Source organism: Nomia melanderi, chromosome 4, assembly GCF_051020985.1.
Source record: "Nomia melanderi isolate GNS246 chromosome 4, iyNomMela1, whole genome shotgun sequence".
NCBI classification, from domain to species: Eukaryota; Metazoa; Arthropoda; class Insecta; order Hymenoptera; family Halictidae; genus Nomia; species Nomia melanderi.
In genome coordinates this window covers 6,906,317-6,929,075 of record NC_135002.1, presented here as the reverse complement: position 1 = coordinate 6,929,075, position 22,759 = coordinate 6,906,317, and the positions used below count along the sequence as shown (strand labels likewise).

Below are 22,759 nucleotides of genomic sequence, written 5' to 3'. Positions count from 1 at the left end.
ATCTCTTTCAATGACAAAAGTTGACAGTCGCTTCTTCCGACGTCGGAATAGATATTTTAAAAGCTATTTTTCTTTGTTAATTTATTTTCTTCGTTGAATCAACGCGACAATAAGGATAAAAAATTCTGGAAAAAGTATATATTTATTGAATCTCTGTATTATACATAACTATACGAAGATGAAATGCGAGTTTACGTCGGAAACAGACTTTATAAAAAATTGCAATTCAAAGAAAACTCTATTTCGTTAGTAGTTACACTACAATGGCGACGTCGCACTTATTATGTATATAATAATATAATCCAGTACAAATGTAACTTCTACAAAAAATAATTATTCTCGATCTCTCATTATATTAACTCAATAATGAATGAATCAATATCAATTCTATCAACGATCACGATTACGAATGAGCTTGTACATTTACACCATTGGAACGAAGTTTAATTCGCAAGTTCACAATTAGATATCTTCCACAACAACAAGAAAAATAATGCTACATTCAGGAATTATAATTAGTCCACGTTCACCGTAAACTATTCATATATTTCTTCAACAATATTTAAGATATAGTTTTATAGTCCCTTGTTCAGGCTCGGTTTTAGATTTTATAGTCAGTTTTATAGTTAGTTACACATCTTCTTTTTTTTTTTTAATATATTTATACACGTAAGTAGTTACTTAGGCGTGAGATTTTTCAACCTCTAACCGCACACGTGCACACGTACTTGTTAGGTCGATAAAATTGCATAACTTATTAAGGCATTGTTCCATTCTTCCACCATTTTTTTCCCGATAAGTTACATTAAAAATTGTCACTGAAGCGTTTCTTTCTTTTCTGATAAATGGTCTTACCGCGTAGTCGGAGATAAATAACGTCGAGAATTTACAATAATTTAAGTTACTTATCCAATAGATATTTTTAAGGACATAAATACAATGGAATATTCAATGGAATGTTCAATATGCTTGTTCAATGAACGTGTCGTATTAGTGTTCTTTTTTTTTTTTTAAACGACTTCTTTTCTTTTGGAACACAAAGGAGATCAGGTGATACATTACATCGTATCAGGTTTATAGATAAGAGAATTCACATAAATCGAACTCCCCTGTATATAGTTAAGTTCATTAGTAAGTTTCAGCGCTTTGGAAAATTACTATACAGATTAATTAGTTAGGTACTATTGAGATTAACGTCACTCCTCTCAAGTACTCGGTCAGCGTCCCCTCAAATGGACGAAGTACATGAACGACATAAGATAAAAATGGTAACGTTCGCTATAAATTATTATAACCGTACGTGTTACTCATTTTGATTGTGAGCATACGTTTGACAACGTACAATAGAGAGAGAACAATACATATAATATACAACGACCAACAATTCCATTCTTTGCTTTCAATAATTAGCAACCAACGATTAAACGTTTGGCACCCAGGTTCACAAACATTCCCACCCTTTACAAAAATAATCGGTAACCAAATGAATCGTTCCAATACCGCATATGCAACAGATAACGCCAGGATTGATAGATCTTCAATATACAATACTCTATACTTTAACAAGACTTTTATACGATTCGTGATCTAAGCCTGGCAGTGTTCAGAACGTCGCTCGTTTACTCTGGTCAAGAATGAATATCTTTCTTTTTAAGTCATTATTTATCCAGTTTCCTATTTCCCATTATGAAATAATACGATTGTACTTCATGAACACTAAAAGAAAAAAAAAGATAATTTTCTAGTCAATGTTACATAACTTTTGACTTTTTACGCGCATAACTTAGATTCATATGTACAGATTTTGGCACTATATTACGGACACTCAGGTAGTAAAAAAAAAACTTCAATTCCAAGTTAAAAGTGGGGAACTGAGACCCAGTGGACGATTCTTTAAGATATTAGTGATATTCATACAATGATTCCATAAGCAATAAATGCACATATTCCTTTTTATGGGTAGGATAATTTAGATTTTCTTGAATCTAGATCAATAACTGCAGCTGCCATTCGCGTATTTACTTAGTGAGAGACGCTGTACAATTAAGCACTAAACGTTTGGAAATCATAAAATGAGATAACTATTGCATAGCTATAAAACTCGATATAGATAGTATTAAGATTTCATTTAGTTTTAAGTCGCTTTCTGCCATTATATGCAAGTATTTTTTAACACATTTTGCGAGGTCCTGAAGCTCTCTGATCTTCCATTCGTCCCGCCTGGAGTCTTTGAATTAAAGCAAAAAGATCTTCCTCAGGAACTGTGGAACCTGCTTGAGTCCCATTACTTCTTTGACCATGATCTTCTTCTGCATCTTGTACCGTTGATGGAGCAGGCAGAGGACTCCGTTGATCTTCTAAACGCGAACTCTGTTTAAACACACAATTAAAATTTTTTTATGATAAATGAATCAAGATATTATTTATAATATTTGAATACACACCTGACACCTGACAAGCATCTCAATGAAAGAATCATCTGCATCCTGGTTAGTATTTAGGCCAGGTAAATAAGGCAACGTTACCCGTTGCTCGTCCATTCTTTTGCTTTGCATACCAGCAATTAGCTCAAACAAGTCCTCTCCATCTCTGAAAATAGGGTCAGTATATTTTAATACCAGATTATACAGAACAACATAATACTCTGTAGAAATACACACTTGTCATCTGAATCAGATACTTCAGGTGTCATTGGTCTAAACTTTTGACCTCTATTTGTATTCAATGCACAACGTTGATCATCCATTCTTCCAGATTGAAAACGAGACAAAAGATCAAAGAAACTATCTTCTTCTTTTTGAGTAAGTTGTGGAGTTGCATTGTTGCTTTTGTCTATTTGAGATTCAGCTTGTTCTTTCAATTTTGCATCAGGGGTAAGCTAAAAGTAAGTTGCAATTACTTTATATATTTAATACTGTCAATATAATGCTACACATTAAGCAATTAAACATTACCTTAATAAGATCTAAGTTATCCATACTTTGCCTTCTAAGTCTATATCTACAAGGTGAAGATATATTAACATTTGATCCTGTATTATTAGCTGATAGTTTCTGTGCAATATTTTCTTTATTATTTTCTTGTTGCCCTTTCTCCAGGCCTAAAATCTTTTGTAAATCATCAACATTCATTTGAGCTGTAGCTTGACCCATAGGATCTTCTAATTCTTTTGAAATGTTCAAATGGAGATTGGCATAATGCAGTGCCTTTTCATGATTTCCCATTGCTGCATAAGCATTGCCCAAAGACCAACAGGCACGTCCTTCACCTATTCGATCTTTAAGTTGTTGAGCTATTTCAAGATGCCACAAATGGTATTCTATTGCAGTTGGGTAATCCCTAAGGAGAGTGTACGTATTTCCTAGAGAATAACAAGCTTGTGCTTCCACTTCTCTATCTCCTAAATCTTGTGCAAGATCTAGAGTCCTTTTATAATGCTGTGCAGCTTTTTCAAATTCACCAAGAAATATGTGCGAATTGCCCAAGTTACTGTTTGCTCTTCTTTCAGCAGCTTTATCTCCAAACTCTCTAGCTATTTTTAGTCTCTCATTATGATAATAGATTGCTTGTTGAAAATCACCTAACAGGTAGAAGGTATTTCCCAGATTCCCACATGCTCTACCTTGAGCAGCAGAATCTTCTAGTTCTTTCATTAGCTCTAGGTTTTCTTCATAATAACGAACAGCTTGTTGTAGACACTGTCTAACATCTTCAGAAAATTCTCCAGGATCTTGATGGCCTATTCTACCAGCTTGCTTTCCTTTTGCGTGATAAACATTTCCTAAGTTGTACAAAGCTCTTCCTTCGCTTAGTTTATCCCCAATTTCTCTTGAAATTTCTAAGTGCCTTTTACAACAGATCATAGCCTCATCGAACTTTCCCATAACTTTCAACGTGTTTCCTAAGTTTCCACTAGATTTAGCTTCCCCCAATTTGTCTCCCATGTTACGTGCAAGCGTCAAATCCAATTTATGATACTGCATTGCTTTCACATAATCTCCCAGGTAAAAGTATGCATTTCCTAACTGACTGTAAATTGCACTTAATATCCTTAAGTCATCTGTGCCAGCTTGAATTGCTGCTTGAAAGAAAGCAACACCAGATTTGCAATCTCCAGCCTTACATAGGCGTTCACCCTCTAGCGCCAGTTCAAGGCACATATTCCACCTTTCACTGTTCTGTTAAATATAAAAAAAATTGCCCTGTTATAAACTAAATTATTATTGATACAAATAAAGTTTCTGCTAACTTAAAATATATTAGAAACTTTAAATGGAATAATAACAAAACTAATCACAGAACATCTACTAAATGATTGCAATATGTTTAAACATGAAAAAAAATGTGTGTGGAAAGGGTATTGGAATGGTCATGGGAGTGGCTAGGTATGCAACTTCAATAAATTGGTTGCAGACAGGAGCTCATAACAATATTTCAAATTCCTTTCTGTTGAACACACAAGAGACACAGCAAACAGCATGCTCGTAGTAAATATTAAAATATTAATTGATGAATGGGTAGTAAACGCGTATATAGTGACAGAGGGAAAAAACATATTCACGTATTATTTCTCAACAGATTTCATATCTATCGAAATATATTTTGAGCTATTTACAGGAGGCTTGATAAAGGTAAAAAGAAAGAATAAATAATATAAAGTAAAGCGAACAATTCGCAAATAATTGCCGTTCATAGTAATGCAATGACAAGATTCGCATGAGTCATGCGAGGAAAAGTGGTAATTATCATGGTTCACTTACTTGCCCTTCGGACGATAAGTTTTCTGCGCTCGCACTTAAAGACATCGTGCTCCTTTTGCCTTCGTTTTCTTTATAAATTAACAATCGATCCCCCCCGCTTCACAACCGTAAATAACACGAGTCTTATGTGCACAATAGGTGATTATTCGGGCTACGATAATAATTAAACGCACAAGACTTTCTATGCATCGTGGTCCACAGGTTCTCCGTCTCACGATTTATTTTTTCACATAGCAGCATCTGCGTGCTTTCTACGAACAGAATACGCGTCCCTCATTCCTCTAACTCAGCACCTAATCGCCGCACTTTCCGAATGCAACTGACCGAAAATTGAGCGTCCAAACAAATGGCGCTTGATGCACTTGGCTGATGCGGCGGCCAATCGTAACGCGCTGGTCACTTAATGACAAATCGGAATTTCCTAGGTAGCATGCATTGCATATGCGCTTCATTTGAAATGAAATAAAAATATAAAGATTGTTTGCTGAATTCTACTGAATCGATAATATGTATTAAGAGTTATTAATGCGGCGTTTCTAATTAATAACTTCAATTTATGTATAATGGTACATGTGATTAAAAAACATCTATCACGTCATCCACGGCGAAACGCTTAAACTTCAGTATCATATGCTGCCACAGATGGCGCAACTATTCAGTTCAGTTGTCTGTTGTAATAAAAAATTAAATCTTCATTTAAAGCGTCTTAATCGATAATTATCAATAGAAAATATTCATTTGAATGGAATTACGAAATAATCTGACATTATTGTAAAGGAAATTTTCTTTCAATTTGTGTGGTCTTTTTTATTTCTTGTCATACGTACAGTCACAGCTAAAATTCTTGGACTCGGCCGCGAGGTGCCATTGAAGGAGGTGTATTGTGTCTTCGAGTTGCTGTTAGTATTTACAGTGACAGAACGAAATGATTCTGTTGTAAATAAAGTTAACGGTGAAGTAACGGAATGTAAATCGGTGAGAGTGAATCAATTCGCGGTGAAGAAAACGATATTTAAAGTGAAGTGGAAGAAAAGAACCAGCTCCTGGAAGATTTTACATGGATCGTTTCGAATGGATATACAACCTCTCTACTGAATAATTTTCATCTTGCGTGGTTTGCTTTGTTGTAAGATAGATATTTAACAATAAATGTAGTTTGTTTCGAAACCATCGCGTATTTTATTACATAAACAGGTATATTTCATTAATAATGAGCGATGGTAAGAAAATAGGTGAAAATTCCAGTAGTGAGGTTGTTAACCAATTTCGAAGCTGTAGGGATCTCAGCGATATCGTCCCCTTGTACACACCACGTGCGCTTTATTTAAAACCAGTTGCAAAAATAAATGTGTCTGTCAATCTTCCTCAACTGAAGGTCCCAGGTAAAGTGGCAAAAAATTTAATAAATTTATCTTTACTTTGAATGATATTTCTCCTTTATTTAATGGAGAACATTTTGTCTAATATTTGTCGTTTAAACCCTCATAAAGTGATTTTTCTTCATATGTATAAAACAACTTACCATTTTTCACCATTACACATTAATGGAGTTCATCATCATAAACCTAATCCATTAGTTCTAGGGTCATTTTTACTTACTATGTCGCTTAATGATATTGATTTTTCTGACAGGAAATTCATGCAGTTTCTTTCGATTCTGTGCTAATTTATAATTACATATATTATGTTCAGCATAGTAGGTTTTTACAGAAAATTAACTGCGATATAAACAGGAAAAACTATATCAACATGGGAAGTAATGGAGAAGATACGTGCCCTTATACTACCGGACGAGTTTGCATCTCTGAAGGTAGCCAAAAGTACACTGGAATTTATCAGATTGGAAGGAGATCTACAAGACAGATGCAGGCTACAGCGTGTGCTTGCCAGATTAGACTCACAACGCCTGAATCTATCTGGTTTTCCCAATGTTTTAAAAGTTCGTGCAGCAGAGGCAAAGGATGATTTTCCCACAAGACATAGTTGGGACTCGTACTTCAGAGATACTAAGCATATGAATGAATTAAAAGCTGGAGAAAGACCTGATACTGTTCATATAACAGGATTGCCAGTTAAATGGTTTATAGAAGATGGTGCAACTATGCCTAGTGAATCCTTGATCAGCAAAATATTCAAAAAGTGGGGAACACTAAGGAGAATTGATGTACCTGCTGCTGATCTATACAGATCTAGAATGCGTCTTGGCACAAATATAAATAAATTTAGTTATGAAGATGGAATATTTTTTGATGCGTATATTCAGTATGTTGAATATATGGATTTTGTTAGGGCAATGGATGCATTACGCGGAATGAAACTCCTTAAAAAGGAAGGAGAAAATGCATTTACTGCTGCCATTAAGGTGTGTTTAAGACATCATTTCTCTATGTACACATAATTACATATTTGTTGTTAGTATAATAAAGAACATTACTTTTATTTTCACCATTCAATGCAGATCACTTTTGATAAAACAAAGCACATGAGTGATAGCTCTGTCGCACACAGAGAATTTGAAAGGAAACGCCTTATAGCACAGGATACATTAGCAGCAGAAAGACTCCGCAAGAAAGAAGAAGCTGAAGAAAAACGACGTGAAGAGTTAAAGTAAACAGCAATAAACTTCGTAGATGCTATAGCGTGAATTTGATTCGCTTACATAATTTTATCTATAGGAAAAAGGAAGAAGCTGATTCAGTAGCCAAAAAGGGCAGGCAACAAAATAGGGAAGAGAAACGTAAACGTAAAGCTATAACTATATTTCGTAAAAAGGAGGAAGACAAAGTGTCTATGAAAATAGCCAGGGAGGGACAAAAGTTAATAAAAGCACAAAGACAACTTGAAAGTATTCGTTTGTTGGACGAATTATTTGATAGAATAAAGGTATTCATCCTGGAAAACTTTTGTTTGGTTACATTTTTCTTATTCATACAATAAATCCAACTATATTTTATATTTCAAGATAAAAGTAGAAAATAATGAAATTAAAATAGATGAAGTGTCAGTGGATGCTAAAAAAGATGACAAGAAAAATAATAAACAAGATAGTGCCACTCAAGCGTTAAGTTCGGAAGACAATGATAAAGATGGGAAAAAGGACAAGAAAAATAAGAAGTCAAAAAAGAGAAAATCGAAGAAGGAGAAAAAGAAAAAGGTGAGTCACATACATTAACATTATAATACCTATTATTGCAGCAAATTTATTTTAACAATAATACGTTTTTAGAGAAAAAATAAAAAGGGAAAGGACTCTGCAAATTCTGCAAGTGGAAGCGAGGACTCAGATGTAGAAGGGCAAACAAAGAAATTGAAAAGTGTTTTTAAACAAAACGTTTCATATCCGTCTTCATCTGCAGGTAAATTTAATCGTTAACTAATTCAAAGTCAAAGTTAACAAATATATCATTTGATTTCTTTTATTACAGCGTCTGCTCCTTTGGAACCTCTTCCATATCCAACACTATACCCACGATTCCCCCAACCGTGGTATTACGAAGCCGCATTACCTTTGCTTTACCCTACACTATCAAGGAGTATGCGCAGAGGCGCTCGTTTTGCCCGCGGAAGAGGAGGCAGAGGATTTTTGTGGCGGAATACCGGAAACCATCGTTCATTGCAGACCTTCAACCCCCACTTATATAATGAGCAATACTACAAGTACTTTGCCCACTTAGTAGGCCAGGATTACCATTCGTTCGACTATAGAAGTTCACGATCTCGTAGTCGTAATAGATCATTAAGCAAATCAAGATCTAAAACGAGATCAAGATCAAGGTCAAGGTCAAAACGGGGTTCTAGATCAAGGTCCAGGTCTCGGAGCAGATCGAGATCACGGTCAAGATCGAAATCAAGGACAGGTTCTAGGTCACGGAGTCGAAGGCAAAGTAGAAGCCGAAGTAGGTCGCGATCGAAACGACGACGAGGAAAGTCAAAATCCAGATCGAAATCGCCTAGAGTACGATCACGATCTCGTCGATCGAGATCCCGAAAAAAATCTCGATCTCGGAGTCGTTCGAAGTCGAGGAATAACAGCAGGAATCGGTACAGACGAAGACGGGATAGGTCAACGTCGAAAGTGAAAATTACAAGGGCGAAGTCCCGTTCCACGTCACCTAAAAGAAGATCTCGTAGTAGCACCTGGTCCATGCCAAAGTCTCCCGGCAGAAGGAGCTGTTCATGGTCCAAAAGCGCAGATGACATAAATAATAAAGTGAATTCGAGCAAAGCGGCATCTACACGGGAGCAAGGTGCCACAAACAAAGAAGCGCCACAAAGTTCTCAACTGGAGAACATAACCTCTGACTGACGATAATCGACGATAGTTCTTCCGTTTTGTGTCTTCAATCTTCTAACGTAAAAGGGATGATCGATCGATATAATACTGTGTACAAAAATGAATATGGACCTGCATAACTTTGGTATGCGTATGCCTGTAATATTCTTTTGATGAAGGAAGATATATTTTTGTTCATGTGATAGTTCTTCCTAAGCTTGAGCAATGAAGCACCGTAACGAACTAAGATATTTGTGGACGTTTTAAATTTTCAACGTATATATACATGTTAAGGAACAGTTGTATATACGTTACGAACAATGTAATTCTATAGCGTAAAATCGTACAGAACGATGAAGAGAGTACTGCATTTCTAAGTCCACATTAAAAATAAACACGATATTCATAAATTAAACATCAGTTTCTTAATTACCTGGTGAATAGTTTTCGCCTTAATCAGCTGGTCCAAGTTCAGTCGGGGCTGGTAGCGCATAAATGAGGAATAAAAGGAGAGAAAACACATTCGTATTCGACTTGCAAATTTTATTTGTTCTCGGCATGAAAATGCATTGGTTCATAAACATTGTAATTCTTATACCCCTATCCATTCGTAGATCGAAGAATCGATTCTTAGCAGCGTTTCTCGGAGGTACACGCTACGATTAGTTTTATCGACTGGTGCTCGCTTGATATTAGTTCGCCTATGATTAACAGGATTGAAATTCATTCGGTTCATTTCCGTTTTTCATGTTTCTTTTCTTTTTAAACATTATTAGTGCCGTGATCAGCACCGCGCGCGCGCATCCGCTCGACGTTTTACTTTTCTCAACACGGTTTGGTTTCACTTTAAAAATATGTGCTACATTTTTTTTTTGTGGTTTCTTTTCTCATCGCTATATTAATTATATAATAATACGTATATATACACTTCGCATTGTTAACCGCACCACGCGTTATGTTTCAGAATAACAACTTGTTTGTTATAGTTTTAATGCTCCACAATGATATTCAATCTAAGTGGAAGATTTTTATCATTCTTGAACATCATTCGTTTCGCAAGAGGTTTCCCTTTTGTTCAACGTATTATTTATTTCTTTTTTTTTTTATTTATTGGCATTACTCGTTTCTCTTACGTGTATTGGTTTCCATCATCTTCTTCTCATTCTTCCTCGCTTGTTTTATTTGTTCCTTAAATCGTCTACCGCTACGGTATCTTTGGAATTGATTAGATATTGACTACTTTCAAGATTCGTTGCGTGGGAATTGTTTTTCTTCTTTTAGATCTCGTTCGTCACCGGACGGTGGCGACCTTCTGTTATCTACGTTCCACGGTGTCGTGTTCGTTCCCATTCAATTCGTAATCACATCACGAATTTTCTTGGGTGTGCATTGGCACGGGATTAGGGATCACGTTACAAATATTCCCCATGTTTTTTTAGTCTTGTCTGACGGACACCGTGTTTCTCGCGCGGAAGGAGCGCTACCGTCCGCGATAATTGAGTCGGTGATCGGAGGAGTGCACTGATCTTTTTAAACAATTAATTACTTTTATAATTATTGTTTTATAATTACCAATAATACAGAAAAACAACCAAATTCCATATTGTAAAAATCAATTTGTTATAGTTTCACGTTTTTATTGAAAAGAATTGGATACGTTTTTAATTTACAAAAACTATTTAGTAAGTTGTACAAGCAAGATATTCGAGAAGTTTACTATTTGACTCAGCAGTTTTTAATTAAACGTTCGGTTGTCTGTGTACACTGATATTGTTACGGATTTTTCACTGTCGAGAACAAAATGGTGGATTTAGCTGTTCCCACGATCACCGATGCAATTTTATACGAAATATTTCTGCATCATCGCATACTGCACGCCCGTGGGATACAGAAGTACCCTTTCGTTCGATCGATCTCGTTTCATTCATCTTTGTGTACATTCTAGATATGAATCGTTCATTTTCCAATAGACAAAACTCAGCCGTCATATACGAAATGATCAGCGAAACACATGCAACGTTAACGCTACGGATTTCGAAGATAATTCATACAATTTCCTATGAACGTATTGTTTGCTCTTGAACGTTTGTTGCATTCGCAAAAGAACTTCAATGTCTATCGCTATTATCGCTGCGCTATTTCCTTAATCTATGATGATGATCGAACAAGAAACGGGAAGAATTGGAATTTCCTCGGAATCGTTTTGGAACACACCGATCGTTTGGGAAATGAACGACCCAAAAGTACAATTTCTATTGAGCAAGCATTACATGCTTCATGTCAGCCATCGCCTGATAGTGTAAAAGAACTAACGCGTCACCCTGTGGGTTACTCTTCGAAATCTAGACCTCTTCAGATAGGTTAAATACACCGCAACGACACGCAAAAAGTGCAGCGTGTCTCGAGTTAATCGTCGTCGATCTTAATTATCAATTATTCTCCGCGAGTTTGAGCAGAAAAGTACAATGGAACGATCAATTTCTACCGCTGGCAAACACTAAATCAGCGAAATTAATGTTTGAAGTACAGTAGAATATAAGTATTGTTATAATATCTTGTAAAACGAGTTCAATCCTTCGACTATGGTTATCGTGAATGAATGTGGGAACTTCTTTTGCAAGATCGACTCGTAATCGATACTATTTTCCCTTCGAACGCAGCTTATTCTCAGTTTAGACTCCAGTGAGATATTATTTATCCAATCGATGCACTTCCAAGTGGCTCAAGGTTACTTTTCTTTAAATTTGCAAAGATGATCCGGAGATCGATCGGCAGCTGACCGACTTGCATTATTGAACGTTTTTCAAGTTCCATATTCCTCTCGAAAAAGGGTAGTATTCTTAGGTCTTCGATAAAACATCAATCGTGACACGTTGGGACCTCTTTTATCCGAATGCTGTTTTATTTGAACGTTCTATTATTCGTACATGGCGTGTTTGTACACCGTTTAGTATAAATTGAGCGCTGCAAGTGGTCGCGCGATACAGACGTAGCGCTAAATATACGAAACGGTTAAGAATATTGAGATTACGGCACGTATTTTCTAATTAATGAAGAAATAGACTGTAGACAGGGCAGCAGTTACAAAGTTACGAGAAATTTCTAGTGTTATATTTCTTCAAAATAAGTAATAAATATTAATACATTAATATTTCTTTCTCTAAAATATATCAACGCTATACGAATTCAAATAACACAGATCCTATCGTATTAAGTTAAAGAGAAATAATTAGATAAAAATTGATTTCCACGTTCCGCAGTCCAGTAACTGCGAATACCATGCATTTGCAGCAGGCGTCATTACGCAACAACGAACGAAATGAAGTAACTGCATAATGGAACTAATTAACAGGAAAAATGGACGCCTGCCTCATAAATCGCGAAACACGAATTCGCGTTGCCATCCGGGCTCTGTCAAAAACGCTTTACTTTCCCGTCAGGATTCACCTATTTTCTCGAAAATCGCGGGATGAATGCATTTCAGGTGAATTCCGAGGTTCCATTACGTCACAAATTGCATCCGGGTATAAAGTAGGTCCATGCGCGTTCGCCGTTTCGAATTTACAACTGTCAGTAGCGGTGTTTTTAGAGTCGCGCCGCGACAAATTCTCTCGCTGGGCTTTTTTCCGCGAGGGAAATTATGAAGTTACATAATCAATCACGCAATCGTAACGTCGACGACAGCTGCGTTCGATTTGCAAGGACGCGAGGCTGCCAGCTTGCGAACGATCACGTAAAACCGCTCGACGGGCAAGGACTGATTAAAATACAACGGACCGAACCAATGGCCGCCATTTTGGAATACGTCGGTGACGAAACGCTGGCGAAAACAGAACAAATTTCAAAGATAGTTACTTCAAACCGTTAATTTTCTTTTATTATTCGCTCGAATTATCAACTCTCTGTGCCAATTACTTCACCGTAATCGGAACAAATCGCCGATATTGCTCAACAATAATATTCAACCCCCGCGAGACGTTACGCCGCACTTAATGCGTCTCCTTTCAGTGGCAAATAATAGGAGAAATAGAGATAGATAGTTTAGATAGAGAAAGAGAAGAAAGAGACAGAGTCAGAGAGAGATATAGAGCTCGTTAAAAAAGACTACTTTCCTTTAAACTCGTGGTCGCTAGAGTCACCCTATAGATTAATAGGGGAGTTTACATTACTTTAGTAATTTCTTGGTCAGTTTACGTAACAGTTAATATTGGTAAAGATCTTAATAAAGTGTCTTGAGAATTTTTAAAACCGTTCGAACGTCTACCGTTATTAGTAATAATAATAATTTTCCCCGTAATAATCATAATAACTCGTAATAATAACAACAATAGTAAATGATTATACTCTCGGTGGTAACGTAGCGATGCTCCGTGTAAATCGCGAGCCGGGTAACGATCTTCCCGGCGAGTTATCAGCTTTTATTCGTCTCGCGTTTCCGCCCTTCGTGATTTCCCTTTGTTTTTGGACTTTTCCCTATTCCCGGGCCGGCTTTCTTTTTCCCCCATCCCCTTGCTGCTCGAATTACCGTCGATTAACCGCGTCCAAAGACGATCGAACCGTTCCGCGATCCTTCGAGTGGCACTCCGCGCTGTTTACCCTCTTCCACCTCGTTACGTTCCTTCTTTTCTTTTCCCTTTCGAGACTCGCGGGCACGTTCGGTTCGCGAGCGTCAGCCAATCCTTCGGAAATTCGTTTGCTACTGCCGAAGCAAAGTGAATTGATCTTTCAGTGTCACCGAGGAAACACTGTTACCAATACGCTGCGCTTCGCTGCAGCCGTCAGTCCCTCCAATAATTCATTTGAAACGTTTATTCGAAAAACGGGTAACCTAAACATCTGTCTTCGCGGAATAGATCTTCGTTTATTCTTATGTATACGTAAAGATCTTCTCGTTATTTGCCTCCATCGTTTTAACTTCAGTTAGCTTCAGTTAGTTTCGTTCTTAACGGAAATTAAAGGGTTTCGATAGATACTTTCTTCGTCATTCACCGAGCATCGAAATTTACGTTGGAATAGTAACTTCTTTTTGAGGTTAAATATCGCGATGTTAAGAGTGGAAGTGTTTAATTGTAATTCGCAACGAGAAAAGTGACTTTTAGAGGTCAGTCGAGTTTCCGCCGACTATAGTTAACAGTGGAAGGAAGGAATAAAGTATGATCAACTGGTTAACTTGTCTCTGTTCGCTACGTTTATGTACAGAGATTTAAGTCCGATTTAAAGGTACGTTCACGCGGGACGCATCGCCCTGTTCTTTACTTCTTTTTCTCGTTTCACTGGCGTCGCGCCAAACGTTTCAGGACTTTCCAGTGGTACCCTTCTCTGTTCTCGTTTGTTCTTAGAGTCACGACGCGTTCTTGTGACTGACGGCGGTGACGACTGATGGCACGAATGATTTCGCGAAATGAAGGCCGTGCATGCTCCCGTCGCGATCGAACGCGTTGCAACTCTGCTCGTGCTGTTCCTTTTTCCATTCCTCTGGAGATGTAATCACGAATCGAGTGTAGTTTTGCGGGAAATGTAATCGCATTCCATGGAAAACGCGATGGTCCAATAAAAATGTAGTTGCACGCTAGGCGCGCAAAGTTGAAGGAAAGAAAAGTTGACGTTACAGATGTTCATTTTTAAAACGGGCCTCGAATGTTACGTCCGAACGAAATATGTTCCTAACTGCAACGCGAAACATGAATTTCATAATAATCGAAATTAATTGATAATATCTTCTATTGCGTTACGGTAATTAAATAATTTCCCCCTACCTCAAGGATTGCGCTTGAAACAGAATAAAATCGAAATGTACAAAGAAGCAAAGTTTCTTGTCTAAGTATTTCGTTTCTTTCCTCGATACTTGGAATAAGTAACGATTAGTGTCCATTATCCTTACTACGAGTATCTAGGGTTATACCTTTCAAATCAGTTAGTCAATGTACACAGGGAGAACACCCTTATTCCCAAGCCAGGGAGGATCCAACCACGCTTGTCCCGCCCCAGCGTTTTCAAACCCACCGAACGTACAAAATTCATATGTACACATATAAAGTACAACATTTAAACATCAATTAAACATTCGATGAATATGAAAACATGGCGCCGGAAGGTGTCAGTCGAATCCGCCCCCAACCAAGCGACAGCGTTCCTCCCGCCTCCTCTCTTGGTACAAACTGTGTTCGAAACAAAGGCCATAATACACGATTCTTTAATTATATACATACACTATATACTATAATGTCGTGTATATTACATAATATAGTATACACATATGTACAGGTATAAACATACAAATAAATCTCTGTATAGTTGAGGGGATTACTTCGTCGACCGGAAGTGTTTGCCTTGCCTCGAACGAGATGAAGAAATAGCTGTTGCATCGGATACCTTTCTTTGGAATTCATCGTTCTAAACATAATATTCAGAAAGAAGGTGTATTTTTAATGTCTAATTCTTAATTAACGTCAACATTTTCGATGTCTCGTTGACTGATGTTTACATTTCCAATATTCCATTACTTCTATTTGTCAATTATAGAAGTTAGGAAAGTATATACTTTTACCCTTTCAAACAACTATTCCTTAATATCATTCCGAATCAACGAAAACACTCTCGACGAACGAAGCGTTCCGTTCTATATGCTGTGATACAGAGCTTCCTCATTATGAATACACGAAGGAGAGTCGTCAATGAAGAAATTTCTCTCGGGCAATGTATAGATCGCCAATTAAGGTCCTTTGCGCGGGATACCACGATCCATCCTTATAATTATCCGTTCTATCCCTTTCCGTTCTAAATGGTTACGTCTATCGTTCAAGTGTGCGGCGAAAAGCGACTTTCCCGTTTCCCGTGTCCCCCGTTCGCTTCGGTCTCTCACAAGATGGCCGATCTTAGAACCGTTCTCCCTCCCCCATCGGTCAACGGTCGCTCTAGCTCACCCGACGAAGCTTCTCGTTGAAACGAAATAACGTAAAGTTTAATCAACGATTATTCTATTCGTCCGTCGGCCTTCCTTCTCGAGAAAATCCAGTTAACGACCTTTATCCTCCGATAAATCGAATCTCTTGGGTGTGAACATCTTCGGCGACGCGCGCGATCCTCGAACTACTACAGTCTCATCGAAACTATTTCGTTACTTAAAGAATATCGTTTATACTCCCAAAGGTTACGTTATGTTTCTTCGAATGATCGAGACTTCTCCTAAGAATACTGTTCGTTTTTTGCCCGGTTTCATTTCCAATCGGCCGTCCGTTACTCCTCGAACCGTTCACCGGCCGGCGCAAAATGGCGGATACCTCGACCCGTGCCGTTCGACGGTTACAGCGATGACTATAATCCGAAGCGTTGCAACGGGCTCCGTTGAATCGTTAGCTTTTAATCACCGGTCTACCAGATCACCGGTGAACGATCGGCCGCGTGTGAATCACTCAAATCTCCGAACTATCCGTCCAAAGTAATTGGCGTCCGTGTTGGTCGTGCAAATAATCGCCCTCCCCCCGTCCAACGCAATCGCGGCTCCGCGCTGCGTAAACGAACATCGTCAACGGCAGGCGACGCGAAGCGTCCCCGTTCGACGATCTTAACTGTCCACGTGACTGATACTGTACTGTTTACCCAAACTCCCGGGTAATCAGTGCTCGCCCGGGTCAGGTCATCTTCGGTTTCGCGATTCGAACGGGCTGCATAGCTCGATTGGTGTAGTCTGAGTATGGTTGTGCTCGAATCGAGAACGACTTCAGGAGATTAGGGGCTTCCCAACGTTCATTCCCACAAGAATAACTTTTGTTTTGAAAGATTAAGCGATTATTCGGAGAAAAGAAACAGGAAATTGGGACGAGAGTTGAGAACATTGGATTTGCTATGCCACAAGGTCTAAGTAATGTTTTAATCGGATCAGGCTTAGGAAAATCTTTGAATTTTGAAAAATGTAGAAGATTAATAAAGAAGTGAATAGGTATCTCGTAAAGTGGTAGATTCAGAATGCATGAATTACTGCATTGTAAAGTGTGAACGCGTGAAACGTATATCGTAGCGAACTTTCAAGCATTTCGTACTCGAAGCACATAATTACGGTTGCGCGAAACTTTTTTAATAAACGGTAAATCGTCGAAAGTGTTCGGAGCAACGAAACATGTAATATCGGATGTAAAACGTAGAGTGGGAAGCCCCTCTTGTTCTTCCCCGACCACCAGAATTCTTCTCACCGACCGACTATATCATCGGACCCGTCACGAACGTGCCCCTCTCACGACCACGCGCCGTTCCGTCGATGATCTCGATGATTACCTACGGCTCTCGTAATTTATACATTATTAATACTTATAGAATCGGTCTCTAATCGTCTAACGCACCGATCTCGAGACTGTTTTTCTGTTTTTCGTCGTTTTATTAATTTTTTTTTTTTAATTCTTCATTAAACTTGGCGTGGTCTTCCTGGCACTATAATGCACTTTTAAGAAATCTATATAAAAATATTGTGTGGAGTTGTGTCCAGTACGTTGAGCCGCGACAGATAGAAGGAGAAAGGATAGACAGGAGAGAAACGGCGGAGAGAAAGTGGGAACGAGATGCACGGAAATAGAGAAAATCGGACAGGCTCCCGGAGAAAAGGAAATGGAACGTTTTTCTTCGTTTACGAACGTAGGGGCGTTTCAGGGTGAAAGGTGGGTGGAGAGGATGGAGGCAGCCAGAGAAGAGGGCAGAAGAAAGAGGCGTGGGAAGTGTGGACATGTTGCGACACTTGTGTCTTTTTTTTTTCTTTTTTGGTCCCGTTTCGCGTTTTCGGAGTGGTCGCGAAACAACGCATTCAAAATGAAACAATGACGGACAAGACGAACCAGGTCCAAACGTTTCTGGTGGAAACAAACGCTCGATGATTTTCTGAGCCTGGCGAATCGTCCCCTTCGTCACGAATCCGAGCGAAGTGGCCGTTTCGTCGCAACGGACCGAACGACTCTTCGTTTCCCTTTCTCGTTGTCTCGTGGACCGATGGGCAAACCTGAAACGTTCACCCTAGAGAACGAAGGATCGAACGATCCGCTGCTCCGGCCGCGAAAATCTCGATCTCGTGGTTCGCGTATCGATCTTGCGGTTACGTTTGGTTCTCCTCTCGTTTCGTTCGTTCGTTCATTATCTGTCTCTGGGAGGGGGTTTCCTGTGGTTCTCCTCGCTAAGTCGTCAGTAGTGTTTCCCGGGGGAGCTGAACATCTTCGGGATTCGATCACGTCGGAAAGAACGAATTGAAATGTGCACGGTCGGATCACCTTTAATCTCGTGGACAACGTAATACGCTCCGTTACTATCGAAAATTAATAATATATTACGAAACAGTGTGTATCATAGAATATCATAATATATTATCAATATATTGAGTGTACGTGTGTCTCGTGTGTATACGTGTGTTCTGTTCGTGTTTGCATATTTATATATATGTATCTATGTATGCTGTGTTCGTATTTATATACATATATATATATGTATACATATACATAATATATATGTATATATATGTATACTCAGGCAACGTCGATGGGATTAATCGCTGCATCACGTGACCCGATCAATCCCGCCGTCGTTGCACTTCAACGTACTCCATTTCGCCCCCGATCACATAGTCAACGTCAACGTTTAGTATCAATTAACGTAATTAACTTTATTCGGTCGCGCCAACGGTTTATACGCTTCCCTTGTCAGTGTGTGCGTATCTTTGTGTTCGCGTGTGCACGTGTGTAGGTCGTTGGTCGCGTTTCACCGGGGCTGGCCGAACGTCACGTGACCGGAAGAGCTCGAGTCCCCTCGACACGATTTATTACAACGAAGTCAAGTCTTGGCCGCATCGACTTCCGGCCACCCTGCGGATTCGACGGCCGCGCACGGCACGTGACCGTGCGGCGACCGCCTGGCGCGTCAGGGTCGGACAAGATGGCGTTTCGAACACAAAATGGCGGATCTTTCCAGTAGAAACATAATCGGATCGAGAAATTCATGTACGATCGCTACGGATGAATCCTATCAACATAACTCCTTTTTGGGAAATGATTTTGTATACTTTCTTGATGCGGCTACTCGATGTTCCTTCTACGCTGATGACATTCGAGTGATTGGTTTCCTGTTCAAAGGACCATGTTCCCCAATCCAGCAGCCGACGCGAAACGAAATGTCGTTGGCGGATCGATTGCTTCCCATCTGTCTCTAGTCGTATTTCGTTTAATTAAGCCTATCTTCTGGCAACGGCTTCGGGCGTGCACGCGGGACGCGCTGATCGCGTGAATACATCGAGTATATCGCGAACCCGCAATTTCGTGAATATTGATTTTATTCGCGATTGTTGCGCGGCGGAAAGATTCTTCGGAACAAGTTTTATTATACGGGGTCCGTTGGAAATTCTCTTATATTCTTGTGCCAGCATTCTGTCGGAAATGTTCACGCGGGAAGCGTGCACGACACATCTCAAGCTATATACGTATGTTTCCGCGCGACCCGGATTCGACCTATATTTTGAAATTCCGAAATAATCCCCGCGCCGATATGCATTGTCCGCAAACATTTCCCTTTTTTTTGCAACGTTCTGTCGCGTCCCCGGTCGAAAGTTGTCGCAAAAGTATTATTAGATTCGAGAAACCGGGCCAGGATCGCTCACAAGGTCGCATTTCTGCGGCGAGAATGTTCTTTTATTGGGAGGGAAAAGGGGAGTCAGTGTTATCGGGGGCTCCGATGAATCTTGTCGATCCTCTCTGAAGCGCATCGTTCCTGCCCGCCCAAGAATTTTCGATAAAATCAATATTTACGGCATGCCACGCGATCGGACCGCTCCGCACACACGCGCGCGCGCCGCTGTGCGTAGTCCGTTTATAAAAAATTCCCCCTTTCGGCGGAAACATAGCCTTTGTACCCGTGCGCCATGTACATACACTTTGTATACGCTAACAATATAATATCCTATGTAACCTACGGACGTTAAAGCGGATAAGATCACTTTGCATTCTCCCTCCATCAACCCCGGTGATTCACTTCTCGTGGTCTCGTGGTGGCCCTTAAGTTTCTGATGTGACTCGACCAGGGATGCTAATGACTGCGACTGTTTCCCTATCTTCCCGTGAATTGGTGTTTAAAACTCTCGAGTTCGGGCCCGACTAAACGTTCTCCGGTAACGGAAGCTAACTGTCGGTGGATATGATCGCGAAGTGACGCGAGGAACCTTCTAATCAGCGGTTCTTAATGATAATAATAATAATAATAATAATATTTGAAGAATACAAGGACTACGATGAAGGACGATGCCGCGCGAGAAATTAGCTGAAAGAAATTCATTCGGAAACGTGTTTTAACCGTTGTCACTCGTGGGGGTTGAATAACGGTGAGGGCGGGAAACGCATAATTTAAAAGAAAACGCACGACGTGACCTTAACGTGCGGCTTCCGGCTTTGCACGAACGCCGAGGGGACATGATACACAATTCTTTTTTTCGGCTATCTCTCACCCCATCAGCGGGAAACATAAGAATCAGGTCGTGGGGGTAAGCAGGACAGCGAGACAACTCGTGCGCCAGTGACATTTTAGGGGTTGGACGTGACCGGGAATACCGTCCCCGTTTCGGAATAACTTAAAAATTTTTTTGTTTAATCGGAGACGCGGTCTAGGTCCCCGCGAGATCCGTAATCCGTTATCTGTCTCGTGCAAAAGTGTTCATAAAATATTCCGCGCTACTTTGTCGTCCGCTTGCGGCGAAATTAAAATAGTTAAATATATACCACGCGGGTATCCGTTAATTTATTCCCCGGAATCGCTATCACCTGTTCCACGAGCAGAAAACTGCGCGGGAACCTCGCCGTTAGCGTCCATCTTAAGAGCCACCCGGTTGGTCTCTCGTCGTTGGCCAGACGTCGCGACGTTCCTCTTGATGTCTCGGCTACGTTACAGGTCCGTGCGCCTGTCCGCGTCCGTTCCTTTCCCTTTCACGAGGTATACAGAGATAAGATGGAGTTCGTGTGTGTCGAATATATATTTAAATATTAAGAAAAAAGTTTTCAGGCACGCAAGTTGGGCAGGGGAGCAGCTCGCAGCGAGTGGAAGAGGACGCTCGTATCCGTGAGTCCCTCCATTATTTTTTTACACGCACGCATCCGAGAACCTCTACGAGACCTTGGATCGTCGATTCCCAGCTGTCCAGAGTTTTGTCTGTTCGGTGTCCGTACGTGTTCCAAGTGTCTCTGTGTATGTTTAGCGTCTGTCTGTGCGCGTGTGTGTATGTATGTATGTATGTATGTGTACGTGTGCGTGTGTATTCTTCCTTTCATTTCAAGCTTCTCGTTAGAAGACACAGTCGATCGGGAAGAGGATTGGACCCGTTGTTTATGCTACAGCAAGACTTTCGTTTCATCTGGTTACGAAAGACGAAGCGGCCGGGTCCGATCGTCGACGACTAGGCGAGCCCGGATCCCTAGACTCTCAAAGAAACGGTTCGACGGAAACACAGCTACCGAACTCGCTATACCCAAAAATCGGATAGAACTAACATCCTGGCGTTCCGGGATTCCTAAATCCGGAACTGTCCAGGTTACTACCGTTACAAAACTGTTCCAAAGGTCACAGTACCAGTGACAGTACCCGAGTACCCTAGGGAACGCTAATCGAGAAGCTACTTCGACCTAGCGCCGACGTCGGACCACCGCCAGCCGTACTCCACCGGGCCACAAGCTGTCGTACCAGTGGACCGGGTGGACCTGAAGAAACTTCCTATCCCCGAAAGAGTGAAGGAAACAGAGAGACAAAGAGAGAAGGAGGGTCAGACAGAGAGAAAGTTGGAACGAGGCTCGTAGAGCCGGTCGTTCAGGAGGGACTCGATGGCACGCGAGCGTCGTGTCGGGTGTGTCGCCGACGGTTCGGTCGGCATCCACCTTAGTAAGAGTGCTGCGGCTGCAAAGACGAGACTCAGCTGTGTGCGGACTTGTCGGACCCCTGGCTGTTGCCCAGCCCTCCCATGCCGGACTGCGAGGTGAGCCTAGTGGCCGACTGCGACGTGGTCGTAGTCGCCACCGTGGAATGTGCCAGGCTGTGGTGTTTCCCGGTCTCGGGGACCAGGTGCGGCGTTCGGCTCGAGATCGGCGGCAGGACCGGGCTGACCGGCCACGGGTGCAAGGACATCGTGCTGGGCGCGCTGGGCACGCTCCTCGAGTGTGGCAGCAGTGGTGAGTTGGAGAGGCTGGCCAGAGGATGATGCGCGGACACGTTGCTGCCCGAGATCCCCATCGAGAGGCTGTTCCCGGTGGACACGCCGCCAACCCCGCCTGACGTCGCCATCGCGACCGCGGCGTCCGGGTGCAGGAAGTTGCGCCTCTGCTCCATCCGCTCCGTGTGCTGGGCCAGACACCTGGTCAGCTCCTCCGGCAGTAGCTCCAGCTGGCCCTGGAGGCCGGTCAGTTTCTCTTCTAGGCCGATCAGCCGCTCCTCCAGGCTCACCAGATGTTCCTCGAGGGTGTCCTGACGCGTGCTCATGTCCGAGACGATCTCGTAGACTGTGTTCTGCGTCTGCAGAGAGTCAGTGATTCGATTAGAGTCGCCGCGTTAGGTGTTCACTTTTGTGGGTTTCTGGAGGAAGATTTGGATTTCGTGGCGGAGGCAAGGCTCGATTGGTTGCGTGGAATTGAAGGTGGTTCCGATATTTTGCTAGGGGTGTAATATCGTTAAAACTTTCGTTAGTTGAGTGGAAGCCATGATTGACCAATACTGGCGTCCAATCAGT

The 22,759-nt window shown here is 40.9% G+C and overlaps 3 protein-coding genes across 10 annotated transcripts in view; 1 reads left to right on the top strand and 2 right to left on the bottom strand.

Annotated features, from left to right (window-relative positions):
* Nucleotides 1-123: 123 nt before the first annotated feature.
* Nucleotides 124-5,152, bottom strand: pins (G-protein-signaling modulator pins). The gene is made up of 5 exons (XM_031994042.2): nt 4,761-5,152; nt 2,955-4,178; nt 2,661-2,878; nt 2,445-2,589; nt 124-2,370 (listed from the first exon to the last, which is right to left on the bottom strand). The coding sequence occupies exons 1-5, from the start codon at nt 4,803-4,805 to the stop codon at nt 2,170-2,172; spliced, it is 1,833 nt and encodes a 610-aa protein (XP_031849902.2). The 5' UTR covers nt 4,806-5,152; the 3' UTR covers nt 124-2,169.
* Nucleotides 5,153-5,382: 230 nt separating this feature from the next.
* Nucleotides 5,383-9,568, top strand: LOC116434997 (uncharacterized). 4 transcript variants are annotated; one of them, XM_076367260.1, is made up of 8 exons: nt 5,383-5,886; nt 6,039-6,142; nt 6,453-7,122; nt 7,219-7,367; nt 7,436-7,643; nt 7,723-7,914; nt 7,987-8,116; nt 8,186-9,568. In XM_076367260.1, the coding sequence occupies exons 3-8, from the start codon at nt 6,520-6,522 to the stop codon at nt 9,064-9,066; spliced, it is 2,163 nt and encodes a 720-aa protein (XP_076223375.1). In that variant the 5' UTR covers nt 5,383-5,886; nt 6,039-6,142; nt 6,453-6,519; the 3' UTR covers nt 9,067-9,568. The 4 variants fall into 4 exon arrangements, with proteins under 4 accessions (XP_076223375.1, XP_031849898.1, XP_031849899.1 ...); XM_031994038.2 differs by having other exon boundaries at nt 5,383-6,142; nt 6,494-7,122; XM_031994039.2 differs by lacking the exon at nt 5,383-5,886 and having other exon boundaries at nt 5,992-6,142.
* A 1-nt stretch (nt 9,569) lies between these two features.
* The window catches only part of SK (small conductance calcium-activated potassium channel), a 297,154-nt gene continuing 283,964 nt past the window's right edge, over nt 9,570-22,759 (bottom strand). For 3 of the 5 annotated variants that reach the window (XM_076367256.1, XM_076367257.1, XM_076367255.1), the window contains one exon: nt 14,819-22,545. In XM_076367256.1, coding sequence (XP_076223371.1) covers nt 21,949-22,545 — 597 coding nt within the window. In that variant the 3' untranslated portion in view covers nt 14,819-21,948. Of the gene's footprint in view, nt 22,546-22,759 lie in introns of all 5 variants that reach the window. The other 2 variants (XM_031994116.2, XM_076367258.1) reach the window with 1 other exon arrangement.